General features: G+C 43.6%; 1 protein-coding gene across 1 annotated transcript in view; it reads left to right on the top strand.

Annotated features, from left to right (window-relative positions):
• Positions 1-24,083, top strand: part of RAB11FIP3 (RAB11 family interacting protein 3) — a 174,676-nt gene that overhangs the window by 54,318 nt on the left and 96,275 nt on the right. The window contains exon 6 of the mRNA XM_082261081.1: positions 14,416-14,509. Within this exon, the coding sequence (XP_082117207.1) occupies positions 14,416-14,509 (94 nt within the window). The remainder of the gene's footprint in view (positions 1-14,415; positions 14,510-24,083) is intronic.

The raw sequence follows: 24,083 nt of genomic DNA, 5'->3' as shown, positions 1-24,083 counted from the left end.
ACAAGCATATCAAGCAATTACTGGAACTCCATTGAAGTAGATGGGGCCAAAATGCCTGAATACACAAAATAAGAAAGCTTATGTACCTTTTTAACCACTTCTGGACCGGAAGGTTTTACCCCCTAAATGAGCAGGCTATTTTTTGCGATTGTGGCACTGCTTTACTTTAACGGACAGTTGCGCAGTCATGCGACGCTGTACCCAAATAAAATTGATGTCCTTTTTTTCTCACAAATAGACCTTTCTTTTGGTGGTATTTGATCACCTCTGTGATTTATTTATTTTTTTGTGCGCTATAAACAAAAAGAGTGAGAACGCTGAAAAACAAAAAACAATATTTTTCACATTCTGCTATATAACATTCCCTATAAAAAAATGAAAAAAAATTATTTTTTTCATCATTTTAGGCCAATTTGTATTCTGCTACATATTTTTGGTAGAAAAAAATCCCAATAAGCGTATTTTGATTGGTTTGTGCACAAGTTATCGCGTCTACAAACTATGGGAAAGATTTATGTAATTTTTGTTTATTTTTATTTTTTTTACTAGTAATGGTGGCAATCAGTGTTTTTTAGTGGGACTGCGACATTGCGGCAGACAGATCAGACCCCTACCTGACACTTTTGGGGGGACCAGTGACATTACTACAGTAATCATTGCTAAAAATATGCACTGTTACTGTAATAATACTGGCAGGGAAGGGGTTAACCCAGGGGCGATCCTAGGGTTAAGTGTGAGCCTAGGGCAGTGATGGCGAACCTTGGCAGCCTGGATGTTTTGGAACTACATTTCCCATGATGCTCATGCACACTGCAGTGTAGCTGAGCATCATGGGAATTGTAGTTCCAAAACATCTGGGGTGCCAAGGTTCACCATCACTGGCCTAGGGGGTGTTTACTAACTGTGAGGGGGGTGGGCTTGTGGATTTAACACAGAGACCTGTGTTCCTAAATAGGAGGATCACAGGTGCTCTGTGTTCTTTCCAGAGAGTAAACACAGCAGGCCGCCGTTCTCTCTCCATAGGGAGCGATCGGGGCCGCCTGGCGGCAATTGTGGCCGCGGGCCCCGTGGATTGGCTTCCCCGCTGCCTAATGGGGGCACGCGCGCCCCCAGCAGTGCTCCCGCGAATCGATGTATAGATATGTATATCTGCGGCGGGTGGTCGGCAGGTGGTTATAGGTAGGGCGACTGAGCGTATAAGTGTAAACAGTGACAACTAGAAAAAATGGGATTCTGTGTAATCAGACATAGGGAAATGAGCAGAAAACCACCTAAGGCCCCTTTCACATGGGTGCACTGCCTGTTCTGCTCAGCGGGGGATCGGTCCGCTGATACCCGCTGAGCAGGCGGATGACAGCTCAGTCTCCGCTCTGTGTGCAGAGACAGAGCTGTCGGATCCCCGCTGTCACCTATGGGGAGATCGGATGACAACAGACTGCCTGTCCGTTCTCATCCGATCCCATCCGATCCTCCAGACGGATGGAAAATAGGGTTTCTATCCTTCCGGATTTCACGGATAGGATCGGATAGCAGCGGGTGTCAGTGGAGATGTCTCCGCTGCCACCCGCTGCCCCATAGGGATGCATGGAGCATCCGATCAGGTCCACCTGAAAAACTGACAGGCGTATCGGATCGCCCGTGTGAATGAGGGCTAAAGATTGGGGTGTGCCTGCACCTTATAGATGTCTCCACATTCAGCATACCAAGGTCTTGCTTCCCCATTGTTTTTCTTTCTTAGCTTGGCTTCCTGGACAGGAGGAAGAGGAAGGGGAGAACAGTTGTTTGGATGCAAAAATGCATGTAAACGCTTGTGTTGAACATTTACAGGCCCTTCCATTGAAGTTTATGGGGCTAAAAACGCACAGCATGGTTTAAAAAATAGCTCATGTACCTCTTCAATCGCCTGAGCGTATAAACGTGAATAGCCACAATAGAAAAGGATTGGATTTTTGATGTTGAGTGGTGTTGCTTATAGAAAAATATGCAAAAACGTGCAACAAAATGGTGGAGTGTGGATGGGGGCTTATAGTTATTGCTGTTTGCTTTCTAAACGCTTCATGAATTTAAAGCACGTTAACGTGATGTTCAGAGATAAACGCAGTAAAAATAGAACTCGTTTTCCAGGGGTTTGGTGCATCATCAAGCCCAAAATAGTACAAAAAAAAGGTTAGAAATGTGAGGTAAAAATAGCACCAATAAAATCTAAAGCACACAGCCTTCGCTTGTATTGAGCAGCAGTCGCCTGGCAGACATCCTCTGCTAGCGGTATAAATGCTCCCTGTTGTCTTATGTTTTCACAGAATTTATTATAAGATTTTGCCATTTAACGTATGTTTGTCAACCCGTTGCGGTGCAGACAGGATTTACTGATAACGATAAGCCAGAAAGAGGGTTAATACGGTTCAGATGTATTAAGACACGACACACTGCTTGAACGGCGGCACATCTGATTTTTACACAGGAGGCGCTCAGATCTCTCCCTTCTCCCGTGTCTTTCTGACTGTTGCTAGGCTGCAGCAATGTGTCATATAGAGACGGCCATTTTTATAATGCAACACGTCCCTGACAGGACTAGGTCAATGACAAAACCGCTTGACTCATCAAGGCATCCGAAAATTCTCTGTTTTACCGGCAACCCTGTTATTTTATCTGTGCGCACTGCAACTCCCTGTGATGTGAATAGCGCTTGGGACTCTCATTCCGCCATTATCTTGTCTGAAGAAAAGCCGATATTAACTTCAGTCACAGGCTTGTTTCTGAGGAGACTGCTGCCTCATGAAGGGGGTCCCTGAACACTGGAACAAGCAGACATGTGGGATGTTTTTCACATAATAACCAGTAAAGCTTGTATGAAAGAAAAACAAAAGTGTGGAATCTGGTTACTAAGGGCAACAGGTTTACTTCAGTCTCATCTGTGGCAGCCATTTTGTTGGATGAACCATTATTTGAGAGAAGTCAGTCAAATGACAATAGTGAGATATAAAGCGCCAATTCCCTCAGAATGTTTCTGTTAAACATTAGCAGTGCTTGCAGTTTTAAATGAGCAAGCTTAATTTGATAAAATGTGGCCATTACCATCATTAGAGGGCAGCCAGGCGTGCAGACATTTGGTCAGCCTCAGGCATGTGGCCTGCTTGCATATAAACATGAATGTTGTTGGCTTTATCATAAGGAATATAGGAAATGGAATGAATGGATCGGATTTGGCCTCATTCACACAGGTGTTCTACAACGTACGCCGGTGTGAAGGCCATGTTGGCCCACTTAGGGATGCACAGGTTTCCGTGCATCGCTGTATATGCAATCTCAATCTCTTGATGTAAATGGGCACACAGCCACTGCTTCCAATCGGACAGCTGTGCAGGTGTGGGAGCATGGCTGTATATACACACTGCATGTGTTCAGGGCCATACACCTGCACAGCTGCGTCTCAAAGGGGACTACCTGCACGGAGATGCACTGCACAACTGTGCATTCCCATACGGGCAAACGCGGCCCTTACAGAGGCATACCACAGCAAGGACTCAAATCCTTCAACGTCTCAAGTAATGAATAAACCAAGTGTATGAAACAAGACTTTAAATGTGGCATTGAAGGAAAATATTCTCTTTATAAAATATATCAATTTTATTGACCAACTGAACAAAATTATAGTGGACATTCATCCATAAAACCAGTGAATCTGTACACACACATATATATATATATATATATTATATATATATATATATATATATATATATATATATATATATATATATATATAATTTTTTTTTTTTTAATTATTATTATTTTAATACAACATATACAGGACTAGGTTCATTCACAAATGTTTGTTTTTAATTTCATATCTCAAGTGGACGCGTTTCACATGCAAAGTCCACATCTTCAGGACTGAGTAGACAAAAAATTATTAAAACATGACAAAGCCGTTGTCCAACCATCAATATTGTATACACATGAAACAAAAGTTGTTGGCACACCTCCACCTTGGCACATAATTGAGGGATAAGGAACAAATATAAAGTTCCTTTATAAACCAGTCATAGAAAACTCCCCCCTTGTGCGTGGTAGGCCAACATAAGAGCCTGGACCACTTAGGAACCAGTGCCCAGGCCGAACATGCTAGCCATCTTCCTGGACTGAGTCCAAAAGTCTTGTCTTTGGCGAACGTCGGAGGCTCACTGTGCTTATATCATTGGGACCAATAACAACTGGTTTTCAAAACCCCTCTAGTTGATCATCTGCCCAAAAAAAAAAAAAAAAAAAAAAAAAAAAAACCCAGCTCTAAAGTTTACAGTTTTGTTATATACAGGGCTGTTTTGTTTTAAATTTTTATATAGCTGGGATCATATTCATAGTGTGACCTTAATATGTTCTCTGCCTAAGATGTAATGATCTGAAGTGAAATAAATGAAGCCAGAACTGTCCTTGTTGACCAATGTAAACAGCACTAGAGCCTTCATAAAATGGAAGTTTACTATATAAAAAATCTTTGCTAGCAGGTAAGCTTTAATTACAGGGGAGACATATGTAGTCCCTACTGCAATAAAAGCCTAGCAGCTAGCAATCTTTTTTGCTTCTTCGATGGCTGCTAGCATGTTTTAGATTGTTCATGGAGCTGCACATGTTCAGTTCATTGTAAAATGTCGGCATCCCTTGAGTGATGGGATGAATTAAATGCATAGTCCACCCCTTGGAAAAACATAATAAATGCACCAATGATTATAAAATTTGCTTTTATTATATTTTTTAATTCAAGCCTGCTGAGCATTGCAACCACGATCAGTGCATTGTGGGTGCAGTGCGCAGTTTCCTGCTTTTGTTACCCCCCCGCCCCAGGTCTGTACGGAGGTAAGGACCCTCTGTTATGTTCTGTAACATGTACTGTTTTATCGATAGCTGAATCTGTCAGTTTGTCCACAATAATTTCTAATGCTTGTATTCTTTTAAAGTTAAAATGCTGAGAAAATAGTAAATTATAGCAAGCCTAGAAACCCCACATTAAAGCAGAACTCAACCCAAAAGAGGAGGTTCTGCTTTATGTCCTCACCCTCCTCAATCACATTTGGTACATTTAATTAATTTTTATTTTTGGGAGGGGGACAGGTTTGATAGGGACATGCTCCCACTTCCACTTGGATCGCATAGGCCTCCATTTTCTATGCCCACAACTTTCTGTCACATGTCACTGGTGCCAGAAGGCTGTGGGACCATTTACAAAGCGCAGAACAGCAGGAAGCCAGCTGTGAAGCTGCAAGGAGTCACAGCCGACTTCCCGCACTAAGCATGCTGGCGCTGGGGACCTGAAGACCTGCGGAGAACCTGCCTGGGTGAGGACGATACTGGATCCTTGGACAGGTAAAGCCCTGTACACATGAGTAGAAATTCGGCCGGGAAATTTCGTCCGACGACCGATCTACCGATTTTCGGCTTGTTAGTTTGATGCTTCCGACAACCGACTTCGACTTTTCGGCCGAAAAAATCCTGGTGTGCAGGCTATATAATTTTTGTTGACCGTCAAAACACATCCGATTTTCGTCTCATTAGTACAGATTTCGATGGGGAAAAATCTTATGAGCAAGACTGGGCATGCTCAGAGATGAAAGAACACAAAGAAAGCAATCCAACACATGACATCACTTCTGAAGTAAAATTCTGTCGTGCGGGAAAATTTGTGTGCAGTCTAGGCACATTCCAACCAACAGACACCACTCTGGACAAAAGATGGACGACCGGTCGGCGGAAATTCGTTGCGTGTGTACGAGGCTTTAGTATTCTTTTATTAAGGCTCCATTCACACCTGATGGTGTTTTCAAATTTCAAACCGCTGCAAAACATGGGACGCGTCTGTGATGCCATACTAATGGCACCTCAATTGCGCCGTGATTGTCAAATCGCATTGCAATCGCAACGCACTATGATTGTCGCTCAAAAAGGAATATGAGCTTCTTTTGGGCATTAAAGTCAGCAGCTACAAACTGGATGATTACCCCTCATTCACATGGGCAAAAAGTGCCCCCCTGTAAATTCCCACAGCAAATCTACTGTGAATACTTGTGTCTGGGGTTGCCGGGTGTTCCAATCAGTGGAGGTTGCTCAGCTTGTACAACTAAATGACAGGCTGACAGATGCTGTGGCTCTTCGCCACTGTAATAATTTATATGCAGGTATTCGCTCATTCAGCTCTTAACTGCAGTTAGCGACAGATTTCCGACCCTGGATACAGATAGCTTGCACCCATGGTCCGACATTTGTTCCTGACTGCAGGTAACTGCTGGATGTGCGGATACCTGTGAATACATGATTACAGCGGCAGAGAGCTGGCGCTCTTGTCAGCCTGCCATTCATTTGTACAAGTGGAGCAGCCTTTCCTGATGGGAACATTTGGGATACCGGCTTCCAGTATTCATGCAGAAATCTGCGGGAGGGCACTTTTTGCTCATGTGAATGAGGCCTTAGCTTTGTCCAATTTGTGTGCAGCCAGAATCACCAGCTCTGGATACAAACTGTGTGCCCGGGCTGGCCAGAGCCTCTAATTGCATGCAACCATTTTGACGAGCTGCTACTTGCAAAGAGCGGCGCCACCAGTCAGTAACTCTACAGGGTCCAAATCTAGCTATGCTGCTGCTGGCTGTCAGTTTGCGCACCGTATGCATTGAAACAATTTCTCTGCCAGTACGAATTTGTAGATTCTCACCGGTGGCCTCCTGTCTGGATGAGCCCTTATGTGTATCTCTTGTTTTTAGATTTTGGAGGGAGTAGGAAATAGTTAATCACATCTGTCAGGTTTTTACTGCTGTCTGAAGTCCCTGCTGGAAAGGTTCACCTTCTCTATCAGCCATGGTGACCATTATCACTGGGACAGATGATGGCAGAGCCATATTTTTTCTCCAGAGCAGGAAGTAAGGGGAAATCTTTCAATGGGGACACCTCTTTAATAGGGATTTCTCCTTACTTTGGATGGATCTCCTCACTTCTTTTTATGACTGCAGTACAGGAAGTAAAGGGAAATCTCCCCAACATGGGGAAACACAGCAAAATGCAACCGTTCCCTACCCCTACTAAAATGCCCAAAAAAAAAATAAAAAAGCTCCCCTAAAGATAGTTTCTCAGTAATAAAAAAGTAATCAATGCTTATCACCTGTAAAAATAGGATTGGATGTAGATTTGGCACTGTATGGAGCAAATTGGATCATGCTTTGCTGGGGGGTTTTTTTTTGCCTTCCTCCAGATTAAAATGGTAGTATACTCCACTTTTTACCTTTTACCTACAGGTAAGCCTATAAGGCTTACCTGTAGGCATAATTAATTAAGTTACCTTAAGCAATACCTGCAAGGTTTAGGAGATATTTGTCCTGCATGCAGCCGCTGAGCTCTGAAGGTCCGGCGGACCTTCAGAGCTCTTTGCCGGTTCCTTGCCAGAAAGTATGCCCGGGAGTGACGTCATCGCGGCTCCAGCCACTCACTGCCCCGGAGCCGCTGAACCCCAGGAAAAGGCGCAAAGGGAAAATGACTGCTCCCTCAGCGGTGATCGGGTGACCGTGTCGGGGCTTCGTTTTAAGGGAAGTATTTCATAATGAGCTAGTATGCGATGCATGCTAGCACATTATGCCTTTCTCCTGCAGGGTTTGTTTTTTATTTATGTGAGTATACAACCGCTTTAACTGTGGGTATAGGGTTGTGTATATGGGATTGTATGATTTTTTTTTTTTTTGGGTTGAACTAGACAGACTTGTGTCTTATTTTCAACCTAAGGCTGGCTATACATTATATAATTTTCTTGGTGCCGGTTCACACTAGTACGACTTGTCAGGCGACTTGGTCAGCCTGACAAGTCGTGCACCGTCGCGGTCCATTGTTTGGTACAGGACCGGTTCTAATAGGGGCGACACAAGTCGCTCCGACTTAGAAAAAGGGTCCTGTACTACTTTGGGGCGACCTGGAGCGACTTGCATAGACATTCATTTTATGAAGTCCATGCAAGTTGCGCCGAAGTCACGGTGCACGCGACTTCACAGGTCGGATCGCCATAGTGTGAACCGACATTTACAAATTTCTGTACAATTTTATTTAGATTTACCTTCAACTATGTAGTATGAAGGCCTGCCTAATAGGATACAATTGAAAGTGTTGTTTAGTTTTGACCTCATATTAGAGCTGCACGATTAATCGTATGAAAATCGTGATCTCGATTCACCCCCCCTGACGATCTAACCCTGAGATATGCTCGATTCTTTGCATAGCAGAGAGAACAGTTGTGGAAAAAAAAAAAAGCCTCCCGCAAACAACTATCAGCATTAGTCTCCCAGTAACTATAAACAAAAATGATTACATTGTATCTTTTCCTTCCCTCTGCCAGGGAGAAAGGAAGTTTAACCTCTTAAAGACTGGACCTTTTTCTGACACTTGTTGCTTGCAAGTTAAAATCATTTTTTTTTTGCTAGAAAAGTACTTAGAACCCCCAAACATTTTATATATTTTTTTTAGCAGAGACCCTACAGAATAAAATGGCGATTGTTGTAATATTTTATGTCACACTGTATTTGCGCAGCAGTCTTTCAAACGCAATTAATAGACTTTAATGAATAAAAAAAAAAACGTAACAGTAAAGTTATCCCAATTTTTTTTTGTTACACAGAGAATCGTGAGAGAATCGTGATCTTTATTCCAAGCTAAAAAATCGTGATTCTCATTTTGGCCAGAATCGTGCAGCTCTACCTCATATTATATGGTTTTTGGTAAATCCAACAGAAAATTGTACAAGAAAATTGAACACTTATGGCAGAGTAAAGGAAATGGAGTTGCTTTGACCTTTTAAAAAGAATGTTGGGGATGCTCCTAATTGTGTGAACAAATATCGGCTATAAATACGTCCCTGTTAATAGGTGTTGGGATATGGCTACCACTGTCATAGTTTAAACACAAGGTTATTTAGCATTGTAATAGGTTCCCTTTTAAATGGCGATCTTGATTACTTGTGAGTGATGTCAGATCTGCCAGGCGGTGTGTGTGGGAAGGTGAGAGCCTGTGCCGCCTCCTTACATGGAGTGTCAGAAGTTACATCATGGTTACATCTGTGCAGGGCTGCTGCAGAAGGTTTCCTGCAATCTGTAGACAGCTCAGGGTTAAATGAGTGAAGCAGCGAGGTGGAAGAAATTGGCAAGAGCGGAGGAAAGTAGGACTAGTAGAGGGGCTGGTGATGGGGTCTGACAAGAGTATTCATTATCCTGGGCTGGAGAGGTGGGAGAGAAAGCTGCAAGGAAGGACTTGAGAGTCTTGCTCGGCAGGTTGGTCAGGGTCAGAGATAATGGAACTTGTTTAGTATTTTCCTGGAGTACAGAAAGCATTGGATAAAGGGAGCTGTAATAACCGTATACCATGTGTACAACATAACAGTATAGCAATTCAATTAATTAGTGCGGAGATCTACTAGGCAACAAAGAGGACCTGTCTAATATGTTTCTAAATTAAAGCCCAACTTTAGACTTTTTTTTTTTTGGTTGATTGGGATAATTATCACTGTCCATTACCAAGTTAGCTTAATTTCATATCACTTTCTCCCCTATAACAGCGTGATAAGAAACAAGGGGAGCTGTAGCATTAGGGCAGGGGGACACAAGCAGTACTAATATGTAAAATGTCCAATGTGAGTGCCAGACCAAAGATCTAATGGCACTTTTCCACTGCAAGTACCGGCTCGGCTCTACTCGGCCCTGCTTGGCCCGGTTTGCTTTTCCACTGCTGGTACCGCATGGTACGGTGTTGGAATGGTTCAGTACGGTATGGTTTGCTTTTCCACTAAAGTAGTACTAAAGTTAAGTGGGTGGGATAACAATGTTTCTCTGACCAATCAGTGGCTAGTAGTGACTGCATGCAAAGGATTGTGGGATATGGTACCGGGTATTGCGCCTCTTGGAACCACAATCAAGGTGGTACTGTTTTTGAGAGCTGTACCGTTCGGTTCCATGCAGTGGAAAAGCGCCGCTGTACCGTACCGTACCGAACCGTTCCTACACCATACCATGCGGTACCAGCAGTGGAAAAGCACAAAAGCGAGCCGAACCGTTCAGTTCCATGCAGTGGAAAAGCGCCATAAGAGTCCAAATCTTTTAATATTAGTGTTTGCTCATAACAAGAAAACATACAAAAGCCAGTTCATTTTGGGGCCACCAACACTCCCTCTTCATCAGGGTTACAGTAGAAACAAGGAAACAAAAATGCAAATAGTTAGAACAGGCATGAAAGATTGCAGAATATAACATTATAAATTATGATCCGAAACTTGTATAGCCCAAACTGGTAAAACCAGATCTGAGAAAATCAAAAATATATAATGCAAGAACAATAGATAGATAAAGTGGTTGTAAAACCTAAACATTTTTCCTTGCATTAAAGCGGTTGTAAACCCTATAAAAAAAAAATAAAAAAAAAAACCTGCAAGACAAAGGCATAATGAGCTAGTATGCATCGCATACTAGCCCATTATGTGTAACTTACCTTAAAACGAAGCCCCGACACGGACCCCCGGACATCGATGCGGGCGCTGCCATGATCCCTCGTCGTCTCTTCCGGGTTCGGCGACTCCAGCGCGCTGATTGGCCGGAAGAGACGGCTCCGGCGCGCTGATTGGCCGGAGCATGCGCGCGGGAGTGATTTTTCCGGCAAGCTCCCGGCATCTTAATTGAAGGTCCCCCCGGACCTTCAGAGCGCATGCGCCGCTCGCGCGAACGGCTGCATGCACTGTAAATATCTCCTAAACCGTGCCGGTTTAGGAGATATTATTTGTACCTACAGGTAAGCCTTATTATAGGCTTACCTGTAGGTAAAAGTGAAAAAAGCGGGATACTACCGCTTTAAGGTAAAAATGTTTAGGTATCAGCACCCCCCCCCCCCCCCCAATCTTTACCTGAGCCCTCATTCGATCCAACTCTGGCTTTGCTGGGGCACTGGGAGCCGCTGGCAATCAAAGCCAGTGGAGGGGGGGAGGTGGGGGGCCTGAGTCCAGCTGTCTGTGTCAATGGATGCATGAGTGCCCCCATAGGAAGTGGTTTCTTGAGGGGCCACTGGACAGAGGTGAGGGGCCAGGAGCGCCAGCGGGGGACCAGAAAAGAGAAGGTTCGCAGCTGCTTCCATTGCACAGAGCAGGTATATATAGACAAGTTTGGTTTTTAAAAGAATATATATGTATTTTTACAATCCCTTTAATTGCTACGGAATGGTAATTTACAATACTTTTTAATTGCTATTATAATAATATGATGACCGTATTGGCTATTCGACACAAGGGACAATAATGTCATTGTATCATTATGATAGTAATTGCCCTGATTCCACTGGCTGTGCGGTGGGTGAGCCTTAAAGGAGATGTTTAGCCAAAGCTTGTTTGGCTGTACATCTCCTATGAACCACAGGAGTGGAGTTCGTTTTGCACCCCTGTGACCCATTTTTGGCAGAGAGCAGTTTGAAGTTGGCGGTCCGTGCACGGGCACAGCATCATCACCACCACAGAGTTGGGATCCACCAGGTGCCTGGACCGACACCCAGTGCAGCTTCTCAGCAAGCTGGCCGCTCCGCCCCTCCACAGCTCAGTGAGCATGGATCTGTCAGAACCCAGCGATTGGCAGTGTTTGATCGCTCAGTTCTCACTGAGGAGGCACCAGGGGACCAATGCAGCATCGGACCGATGCTGCATCCACCTAGGTAAGTATAAATGGGTGACAAAAGAGAAACCCATACTTCTCTTTTAATGCCTAGCCACCGCACATATACGTCCATGGGGGAACAGCTTTTCTGTGCTGAGTACGTTTCCAGCACAGTGACTAAGCTGTCACGGACAGCTCCCTATCATTCTTTACTATTAGGAGCTTTCGATCATGTGACAGCCAGTCAGAGGTCACATGATTAGAAAGCCAGCGCCCGCCTCTGCCTCGTGATATTCAGATCTTCTTCACGGCAGCAAACTTTAAAGGTATTATAAATTACTTTTCCGTGTGTATGTATATATAATATATATCACACACAATCCCAGAAATGTTTTAACTGGCGCCAAACACAGATAGAATGCACCTGAATGGAAGTTGCATTTTCTTATTGACAGAAGCCCTAAGCCCATTCACACAAGTCCCTGAGGAAATCTATCTTTTTTAGAACAGCTTCGTTTAGAACTGGGGTCTTCAAACTATGGCCCTCCAGTTGTTCAGGAACTACAATTCCCATCATGTCTAGTCATGTGTGTGAATGTCAGAGTGTTACAAATGCCTCATGGGATGTGTAGGTCGGCAACAGCTGGAGGGCCGTAGTTTGAGGATCCCTTTATTTTAGAACAATGAACAACATCCACCGTGGTTCAGAATCCTTCTCTGTTCTGTGTAAGGGCCCATCTACACATTTAGAAGTAGCGTTGCACCGATACCGGTATCAGTGCCGATACTAAGCATTTGCACGAGTACTTGTACTCCTGCAAATGCTCCAATACTAAAACCGATACTTTCAGACTCAGTTCACGTGCAGGCTGGTTTGCAGTGCGATTTTGTTCAGCGGTTCAGGAGCGATTCCAATGCAAATTGTAGTGTATGAGATTAGAAATCGCACCTGAAGCAGAATGAAATCGCAGAGGACTCTTTTTCAAATTGCACTCCAGCAAGCCCGCATATATGTGAACAGGCTGTTAAAACTCACTGATATGCACATGAAAACTGGTCTCTGCAAGTGACATCTGTGCGGAATTCCCATCAGTTTTCAGGCATGTTTGGTGTGAACGAGCCCTAAAAAAACTGTCACATGACACTAAAAATGGGTATCAGCGAGTACTTGAGAAAAAATATTGGTACTTGGTCTTAAACTGGTATTAATGCATCTCTATTTAGAAGCTCAAGCATCAAATTCCTGATGCTTTCCTATGCCCGGGGAGCCGCAGGTGGCACATACAGCCAGTTATAGAAGGAATAGAGGTATGCGGTCATACGTGTAAATGCAAGTGCTCCAGCACACCACCGTTTACACGTGTATTTTTTTGCCAGCTCCCAGTCTGCTGGGACTGCTGACATAAAACTTATGGTGGGGGAGCCCAGCAGAAGTCTTGGGGCTTTTTGATGTCTACACCAGGGCTTGACAAATTTTCCTTAAATCTAGGAGCCAGCTAAAAAAAGTTAGGAGCCAGTTTTTTTTTTTTTTTTAAAACAAACAACCAAGCTTTATTTCCAAAAAAATAACATACTAAATTTACGCATAAAGACGACTAGAACCCCACTCTCCTCTATAGCGCAATCGGATGGAAACAGACTGTCTGTCTCTTTCCATCCGATGTTATCTGATCCGATCCACGGGATGGATAGAAAATAGAACCACCATCCGTCTGTTTTTGGCAGACAGGATCAGATGGCGGCAGATTACTGCTCCATAGAGGAGACTGAAGGGTCCGATCAGATCTGCCTGAAAAGCTGACAGGCGGACCTGATCAGACAGCCCGTGTGAAAGGGACCTTCGGCTGTGGCATGGCGATGAGGAAAAAAAAAAAAATATTATTATATAATATATAATATAATTTTGTTATAATAATTGAAAAAAAAATAGAAAAATAAATTATTTTTTATAATTGAAAAAAGAAAAATATTTTTTTCAATAATTAAAAAAAAAAATTTTTTTTAAATAATTTAAAAAAATAAATTAATTATTAATAATAATAACCACACTCCCTGTCCACTTACTTTTAAGCAAAGGTAAGTGGGCAGGGAGATGAAGCCTGCAAAATCTTCCCTCTCATCTCCTCTTGGGGAAGGAGATGGACAGGCATTGAGGACAGGCAGGGGAAACAGCCATTAGTTACTGCTTGTCAAACTCCCGGCCACCACAAGAGGGCGGCAGTTCCCCGTTCTCTCACTGAAGAAGACCGAAAAGCCACGGCCTCAATTTTGTGGTTGGGGGGGGGGCGCAAAAGGGACAGGACACCTCTTGCAGTGCACCCCAGGCGCCATGTCGCTAATTCTAGTCGCCGATGCGACCTGGCGCCCGGGCTTTGTCGAGCCCTGGTCTACACAAATATTCTTTTACAGGTAAATAACATGCATGCAATTTGCTAAATGCACACATAATCTTATGGAAAGATTTTTGTTGAAAAGATTGCTCTGGCAACAAGATTTCTTCAACTGCAGCACAGAAATGTCTGGACACCAACCTGGTTCTACTGTTTGGCAGGGCTGTGCATATCTTAGAAATGGCTGGACAAAATGACAAATCCTTTGGAATGTAAATCGGTTCTGTATATGAATGTCAGCTGTGTGTTTAGCGGTTTGCCTGGAGTTCAGCTTTAAAGTAAACCTGTCATAAGCGTTAAGAGTGAAACCAAGAGTACACATTGTCCAAGGTTGTATTGCCTGCAATCACAAATAATATCTATTTTTTTTTATCTCACAGGTAAAATACCTCACAGGGTACCTGGATCCAGCTGGACTGGGAGTTATAAATTTCCGTGACTTTTATCGGGGTATCTCCGAAATCCAGAATGAAGGTGAGTCCGAGCATTTCCCTTTCTTGGGCTATATAATCTTATGGGTGGTGACCTTTCCTGCCACTATTGGGTAGTCAGAAACTTCAGGACTGTTTGATTCCATGAGGCTTGTGATGGTATCAGCTTTGATGTGGCAGCTTCCTGTTGGCTGACATTGAGGCTAAACTCAAATGGTCACAAACGAGAAACTCTAGTTTCTTTAACCACTTTACCACCGGAGGATTTTGCTGTCTTACGTCCAGGCCACTTTTTGCGATTCGGCACTGTGCGACTTTAACTGACAATTGCGCGGTCATGCAACGCCGTACCCAAACTAAATTTATGTCCTTTTTTTCCCACAAACAGAGCTTTCTTTTGGTGGTATTTGATCACCTGTGCAATTTTTTTACTTTTTGCGCTATAAACAAAAAAAGAGCGACAATTTTGGAAAATTAACAATATTTTTCACATTTTTTTATATGAAATCCCCCCAAAAAAATGTAAAAATCAAAATTTTTTTATCATTTTAGGCCAATTTGTTTTCTGCTACATATTTTTGGTAAAAAAAAAATCGCAATAAGCGTATTTTGATTGGTTTGCGCAAAAGTTATTGCGTTTACTAACTAAGGGAAAGATTTCTGTCATTTTTGGTGTTTTTTTTTTTAACGAGTAATGGCGGCAATCTGCAATTTTTTTTTTTTTTTTGCGGTACTGCGACATTGCGGCGGACAGATCGTACCCCTGACTGACATTTTTGACACTTTTGGGGGTACCAGTGACATTACTACAGTAATCAGTGCTATAAATTTGCACTGTTACTGTAAAAATGACACTGGCAGGGAAGGGGTTCATTTTTATTGGAGAGGGAGGGGTTAATGTATGCCTGGTGCTTACTGACGTGTGTGGGGGGAGGTGACTGAGTGACACAGGGACAGATTGCAGGTTCAGCTATGCTGAACCCTGCAATCTGACCCTGCCTGTCACTTAGGAGATCCGCCCGCTTGTGTTTACACAAGCGGGCGGATCTCCACACTCGATTCCCCGACGATCGGGGAAGAGCGGCGGTGATCACCGCCACTCCTCCCCTGGCCCGACTCCCGCTGTAACTGAATACAGCGGGAGCGAGCCTCCGGCGGCGCGCGCGCCGCCCACCAGGGGAGGAGTCCAGCGATTGAAGGTCTACGTTGCTGGACAGAATCAAACCACTTTGCCACAGTAGCACCAATGTGAGCGGTCGGCAAGTGGTTAAGGCAGTTGTAAACTTTTGCCTGCACTCACTGGGGGTTTATTCACTAAAACTGAAGTGTGCAAAATCTGGTGCAGCTGTTCATGGTAGTCAGTCGGCTTTCAGGTTTTTTTATGTCAACAGTTAATTGAACAAGCTGAAGAACACCACATTTTGCCTCTCCAGTTTCAGTAAATTTACCCCACTGTGTGGGAAAAGAAGTGGCTTTCAAAATTGTACTCTGTATAAATCAATGGCTGGTGGTGCCGCTGTTTGCATTGAACTGTTCATCTGATCAGTTACGTGTGAATAGAGCATATGACTGCCAATGCGCTTCCAGGGTCAATGTTTCTGCAGAGGCTATATACAATCGGGCCACAGCTAATTAGCTAGTTTGTATGCGGCCATAGCACAGGGTGTTGCTGCATCCAGAGGTGGCATTTAGTTGCCTCTGAAGGCAGCAAACTATCTGCACCCATGTGGCCATGGGATTGTAGGCTTATGATCCTTCATTTTCTTTCTTCTTTGTCAAATCTTAACACTCATACAGTGTTCTTCATACCTACCATACTGCAAAAATTTCTTCAGAGTCCCTCAATAAGTGGCAAAATGTTGGGGTGTCATATACATCCAATCATAAGGAAAAAACTAGCACACCAAACTCAAAATCCAGGCAGATGGTTTACACTAAAAGCAAAGAAACCCAAAGAAAGGGCGCACCGACCTAGCACATTATCCTCAATAATAGGCTTTATTCATGCAACATATAAAAATGGCTACTCACAAACACAGGTGAAAAAAGATCATATCAAGCTCCGTTGCTCCAGTGTCAGGAGTAGTCCATAAGTTAGTCCATAATCCGATGAGATGACGTCTGACGCGTTTCGAGGCCCAGCCTTTTCATCAGAGCCACCTCCTTTTGAGGATAATGCGCTAGGTTGGTGTGCCCTTTCTTTGTGTTTCTTTGCCTCTAGTACCGTTGGACTACCCCAGTCCGTTTTGGGCAGCAAGACCTTAGCCATCTGAGACGCCAGTTGTGAATCCTGTGGGGAGTGTGGTCGGGGAGCTTAGATTCTAAGTGCAGGAGAAGGGTGGTATCACCTTATTGTTTTGGGGTTTACACTAAAATCCAGTTTTCAGAAGGTTGGAACCACCAGAAGGTTTCTTTCCTCTAATTTGGAACGTTCGTAAATTTTTTATGTGGATTTCTCTATCGCTCATTGACAGACGTAGTCCTCGGTGATACAGCACCTTCGGGTTATGTTGCCTCCACAGGAGTAGAACTAGACAGGAAATAAAATGCTCTGGCCACACCCTAGGGGCAGTCCCCGAGGGTATATCCTCTCTCTCTCTCTCTGCCACAGCAAATCAGTTTTTTTCTGTCTAGGCCACCTGGTCGTCGGTACATACCTTTACAAAATTTTATAAAATTGATGTGATGGCATCGGCGGATGCCTCATTTGGCCGCAAGGTTTTGCAGGCCGCAATTTGAGGAGACCGGTGGTCTACCTCGAGGGTTTTTTTCTGTTTGAAAATTTTTTTGTTGAGTCTCATCATTAAGGATGAGCATTGTAAACTTCTAGTTGGCACCGGTTGGGCCTTCTAGATTTGGATTTGATTTCCATTTTCCCACCCCTCAGTTGTGATACTGCTCTGGGACGTCCCGAAGGTGCTGAATCACCGAGGACTACGTCTGTCAATGAGCGCTAGAGAAAAATGGATTTTTGTAAAATCTTACCGTAAAATCCTTTTCTCTTAGCTCATTGACAGACGTAGTCCCCGCCCCTCTGTTTTTGAGTTGGGTTGGGTTAAATTCTCTAAACACTGCTTTTGTGACATAACTGATTTGCTGTGGCAGAGAGAGAGAGGATATACCCTCTGGGACTGCCCCTAGGGTGTGGCCAGAGCATTTTATTTCCTGTCTAGTCCTACTCCTGTGGAGGCAACATAACCCGAAGGTGCTGTATCACCAAGGACTACGTCTGTCAATGAGCTAAGAGAAAAGGATTTTACGGTAAGATTTTACAAAAATCCTTTTTTCAGTTTGGTGTGTTGGCTTTTTCTTAGGTTTAGAAATAGAAAACCTGAAAGTGGTGCTTCAGGTTCCTGCTGGAAGCTAGTCCTGGTCATCTGGCTACTCATTGGTCATGTGGTTTCTGCTTTAAATAAATAAACAATAAATAAATAATAATATAAATAATTAATAAATAATAATAATAATATAAATAAACAATTAATAAATAATAATTAATAATAATAATAATAATATAATTAAATAAATAATAATTCAATCAAACAATAAATAAAAACAATCTGTGCACTGCACTGGCATCCCAAGGGCCTGTAAGAATCATCATCCTCGTGGTGGCGAGCTGTCATTTTGTCAGCTCATCCACGTGACTGCACTGACCAATATTTGGCAGGGCCTGCTCTGGAACTAGTTATTGGACAACAAGTTCCCTTCACAAATGTACACAAAAATTTCCATTTTCAAAGCCATATTATTTCACATGTTGACGTGTGTCTCTGTAAATACATGAGGTTAACCGAAAATCCTTTAATACCAGATTTGCATCTGAAAAGATACATTGTAGGTGGAAATGACCTAGTACAGGTAGGATCAGTGTTCTACTGGCGTATGTGTGGCATTTCTGTACAAGGTTGAGATGTTTCATTGTGTAAGATATCCATAACTCAGTGCTGATGCTGCAGCTCCTCCCACTTTCCTTTTTTTCCAGTTTTTCTTTGCTAAATTTTTCTTTTACCTGGCAGAGCCTAACACGTGCTGGTGACTTAAACTTTCCTAAAAACCCAGGCCTGGAAAGCCTGGAGACTGTCTAATCTTAAAATATTGTTCCTGGCAGCCGTTTTGGAAATGTGAGGTGGATCTTGATGTTCTGCATCCACTAAAAATAAACTAAAGAAGACCTCTTCAGTGCACTGATTTCTCGGCTAAAAGTTCACCTTTTGAATAAAATTGGATTTGGGGGTTTATTTTTGATCCCCCTGTTTCTAGGGGGAAGAGAACCTGTGTGTTGTGTCTTCTTCCGCAGCCTGCCATGGTGGGCATGGTGAATACAGGCAGTTGGGGGCAGCGGTGCCCTAGATCAGGGGTCTCTGAAATTTCTAAACAAAGGGACAGTTTAGGCTTTAGGGGTGCCGGACTGTTGTTGTTGGGAGTAGAAATTCTCCTGGCGTCAGTGGAATAAACAATTCATCTTTGGTATTTGGGGGAAAAAGTTTGCCCCATCTTTGGTGCCACTGAGAGGAATACTGCCCCATGATTGGTGTCAGTGGGAGAAATACTGCCCCATCATTGGTGTCAGTGGTAGGAAAACTGTTCCATCATTGGTGTCAGTTTGTGGAATAGTGCCCCATCGTTGTCATCATTGGCAGAAATAGTGCCCAATTGTTGGTAAGTAGGAGGATAGTGTCTTGTATCAGTGGAAGGAAAAGTGCCCCAAGGGCCAGATAAAAGCTATCAAAGGACCTCACTTTGGAGACCATCTCCCTAGATGATCTTACACTGTTGTTTTAGAGCAGTGGTCTCCAAACGGTGGGCCGGGGGCCGTATGCAGCCCTTTGCCTGCCTTTATCCGGCACTTGGGGTACTATGACTTTCACAGACACAAATGATGCAGCAGAATTTTTCCCACTGACCCCAAGGATGGGGCACTATTACCCCTACTGATAACAATGGGACACTATTCCTCCCACTAAAACCAATGATGGGGCACTATTCCTCCCACTAAAACCAATGATGGTGCACTATTCCTCCCATTAAAACCAATGATGGAGCACTTTTGCTCCCACTAAAACCAATGATGGAGCACTTTTGCTCCCACTAAAACCAATGATGGAGCACTTTTGCTCCCACTAAAACCAATGATGGAGCACTTTTGCTCCCACTAAAACCAATGATGGGGCACTATTCCTCCCACTAAAACCAATGATGGGGCACTATCCCTCCCACTAAAACCAATAATGGGGCATTGTTTACCCTCACTAACATTGGAGCATTTTCTATTCCCACTGTCCACAGTCCAGCCCCCCTAAAGCCTGAAGGACAGTAAACTGGCCCTTTGGTTGGAAAGTTTGGTGACCCCTGCTATAGAGGATACTTACAGTTTTGAAAAAGTTTGTGATACCTAAAACATTTTCTGGGTTTCTGTATGAATGCCTGCCAAATGTTTTTTTGCTCTTTTTCGATTTCGTTTTAATTTTAATTTGGTCTTTTTTAAATTATAACTAAATGCCAAACTTTTTTTTTTTTTTAGTTTTGTATAGACTTCAGATGAATTTGAACACTTATTAGGTTGGTTTTGCTGTCTGTGGTCCAGTTATGGAGATTCACCCTCTCTATTTGTCCTGTTTACCATTAACATTAAAAGTGAAAGAAAATCCCAAAATTTGAGGTGTCCCCAGAAAATTAATAGAAGGAAAATCTTCCAATGAGGACACTGTTGTTGGTGACCTAGGGGCCCCCAAGTGATTCCCTTAATTTGCAGGGATTTCCTTTAACTTCCTGTTTTGGTTATGGGACAGGAAGTGAAGGTAAAGCTCCCCAATAGGACATGAATGGGAAAAAAAATTGCCAGGGGATATAACCCTCCCTACTTCTATCCAAAATGAAAACAAAAGTTTTATCTAGTTCTACTTTAAAGCCCATCCCTTGGATAAAATGACCCCCACTCCCTCCACCCTGTGACCCATGGGTCTCCAAACTGTGGCCCTTTGCTAGCCTACATCTGGCCCTTGGGGCACTATTCTTACAAAATATGAGGCACTATTCCTCCTTCTGACACCAGCAATGGGGCACTATTTCTTCCATTTATGCCAATGATGGGGCACTAGTACTCCTCCTACTGACCACCAACCCTGAGGTCATGTTTACCCTCACTGATGCTGGACCCGGGACATTTTCTACACCCAATGGCCACAATTTGGCCTTCTTAAAGTCTGAAAGACAGAAAACTGGCCCTTTGTTTGAAAAGTTTGGAGACCCCTGTTTTAGAGGAATTCAATAAAAAGGTAATTTTTTGGGGGTACTTCTGAGACACTGTTGAAATGTCTAGATGTTGCCTTTATAATAGCAAGTCTTTACTTTCTAAGTTCTGATCCAATTTAAAATAAACCTGTAAATGGAGAAATACAAAGGCTGCCATTGCTGATCTCTTAAGAGAAATGCTAACGCTTTGGTTGTCATACTCACAGCTTCATCGCTTCCTAAATATTTGATCCAGAAGTGTTAGATACCTTTGTTCCTCGTAGCATTCTGTGCTTTCTTAAGCCTAGGGTCTACTGACACCCGCAGGTGTGCCATATGTGGTGTGTGTGGTATGTGTTGTGCAGATGTGCGTGGAGTAGTGGCGCGTTGGTGTGAACTGAAATGATAGGACCTGAGGTAAAATTGACTTGTCTGTGCACTGGGACTGCATTGGGCAACGCTTCCCAACAGAGCCCGTAGGAGCAAGCCATTACCCCTACTTCATTATTGTGAACTGTATTGATTTTTTTTTTTTCTTAAAGCCCGTGGTGTGTGAACACACTCAGACTAACACCCGGTGCATAAAAAAGTGAGCACACTCAAACGTGAGACACACAAAAAGTGCACTGGGCGTACACATGGCCCCCCTCTGAACAGAAAAGACCCTGATCCCCTGGGGCGCAAGACTTCTGACAGGGCCTTAGGTACTCACTTGGTCCCTCCTTGCCGAAACCAGGCAGACCCCGTTCTCTGGGAGGACTGCCGAAACAGCCCACCCAAAGTACTAGGTCGGGCTCCCCCAAGGGAGACTCCATGAGAGAGGGCGAACGAAGCCAGAAGGCCATATCCACCCCCTCCCAAGCCTTTCAGGGCAGGCCTGAGAACCTACGCCCTACTAATCGTGCCGTGATAAAGCATACAACCACATAAAAGAAGACAAAACATGAACACACAACACAAAAAGAGTAGGGAAGGGGAAGTGGAGAAGTGCAGGTTGTGTCAAGGTGCAGGAACTTGACAGGCCCCTCGTAAACTGTATTGATGTAGTGGTGGAGGATGGAACTACAGAGTGCAGCAGGAGATGGACATCCAAAACTTCTGCGAGTGTTGACTGCTGAAGACCCTGACTGGGCTTATAGTGATTCTACGGAGCAATGATAGAAGACACAGGCCGCAGCAAAGCATATGTTAGCAACTGAAAACAAGAATTGGCTTTGCAGTCATCAGTGTTTTTTAAATTTTGTGGTCTTTATTCAGATCTGAATGAATAAACAGGCCATGTTTAAGGAGATGTATTCTCTACACAGCTTAACCTGTCATTAGCTGTGGTCTTGAGGCTAGCGGGTTTTGCTGTTGCTCAGTGAGGTCTGCTAAAAACATCTGGTACACCCAGCAGGGGGAGCCACCTCGTGCTGGGAGTTTGTACTTGGAAAGGGTACCAACGTGACTATGGCAATATTTTGCAATCTTTTATTGAATTATGATGATAGACTACAGACTGACCGCTGGATTAGAGAAAAAAAGCAAAGCACTGAAGTGATTTTTCCTCATTTCACTTATAAAGTATAAAAACAGCTGCCTGCAGCTCTATAGAACCTAACCATTTTCCTTCTCAATTTTCAGATTTATTATTAGGATGTAAGCTTAGTCCTTGTTTATTGGCAGTTCTCACACAATGACTATAAGGGCCAGTTTGACGGGTTCTTGTTTGCCTCAGAAGGGTTTAGCATTTACAAGTTTATAGGAATGCAAAATTGGATTTAACAAGTCAAACGCAGGTCACAGAGGTCAGCTTCAGATTAGGACTTCAAATGCAGGTCAGGAAGAGGTCATCTTCAGGTTGGGGCTTCAAATGCAGGTCAGGAAGAGGTCATCTTCAGGTTGGGGATTCAAATGCAGGTCAGAAAGAGGTCAACTGCTGGTCAAAAGCAGGTCAGAAGGAGGTCAACTTCAAGTCAAATACAAGTCACTTGCAGATGAAATATACCGGTCAGTGATTTCTGAATGATCCCAGAAGCATCTCAAACTGATGCCATCAACACAAGCCCCAAATCCCATTGACACAAGACCTAACACTGATTTCAACCTATAGGTAGCTATCCTAAGAGATTAACTTAGGTTCGTCTTATGTGGCCCGTGTATTAAAGTCGCCCCTCCTAGGCTTGCTACTCTCTAGACCTGGCAAGTTGCAAGGAAAAATCTTTCTAAAACCTAAGGAGTAAGCCGCTTATGCTACACTAAAGGGGAACCCCAACCATTGTGCTTCACACAGTGCAGGACCTGCAGCTTTGGGCCCTATAGCCTCAAAGTGATCTCTCCTATTGCCTCAATTAGTGACTCTGTGCAAGACCAATTTTCCCATTTCTTCTTGGCTGTTGTGATAAGAGAACTCGGCAGTGAATTGGAGACATTCCCCCTACGTATGCCTATGTTTGCAAAACCAAATAGGCCACTTTGGACATTCAGTGAATGTGTACATTAAATAATTCTGTACACAGTTATACGCCATTATTGAATTCTGTATTGAAGAGTAAAGCATTTCCAAGAAAAGAAATGAACAAAATGAAATGAAATAAAAGGAAAAAATGAAAGAATTCCATGGCGTCTCTAAGTACACGTCACATACCAACAAATAATGTCCTCTCCTCTTCAACTGTTCATAGTGGACTTCGTGCAAGGCAGAGCATGGTAAGGGTCAACATACCCATTATTCAGCACTTGGTCACCTCGGAACTGTAATACGGACTGTATGTATATGTTGAAGACACAGGGGACACCACCCCCCTCCTGGCCTCCCCTTTGGCCTGCCAAATACTTAGACACTTACAAAGTCCCTCTCTGATAGCTTATTGTTACATCTGGGTTCCCTAAACCTCCTTGTTTATATAATAGATAACTTGTTTACTGTGTTAGTTAATATCCACTTGTACATAATTGTCTGCAAGTGGTTATACCAGGGTTATGGCTGGACCGGCTTACAATAGAGATGACCAGAGACCGGAGAGGCTCCAATCATGTCCGTGGTCTAGGAAACCAGAAGCGGCCAGCACTTTCGTCACTTCTGGTTTCCCAGATTTAAACAGTGCCATTTTTAAATGGTGAAAGAATCTGATAACTCCAACCTTGACATGGCATGGATGAGCACTGACATGGCATGGATGAGCACTGAAATGGCATATACGTGGCATGGATGCGCACTGACGTGGCATGGATGCGCACTGAAGTGGCATGGATGCGCACTGACGTGGCACAGATGAGCCACGAATGAGCACTGAGGTGGCATGGGTGGACACAGATAAGGCATGGATGGGCATGAATGAGGCATGGATAGACATGATTGAGGAACAGATGAGGCATAGATTGGCATGATTGAAGCATGGATG

Source organism: Pelophylax lessonae (assembly GCF_965119305.1).
Source record: "Pelophylax lessonae genome assembly, chromosome: 6".
In the NCBI taxonomy this organism is placed as follows: domain Eukaryota; kingdom Metazoa; phylum Chordata; class Amphibia; order Anura; family Ranidae; genus Pelophylax; species Pelophylax lessonae.
This window is presented reverse-complemented; position numbering and strand designations above follow the sequence as displayed.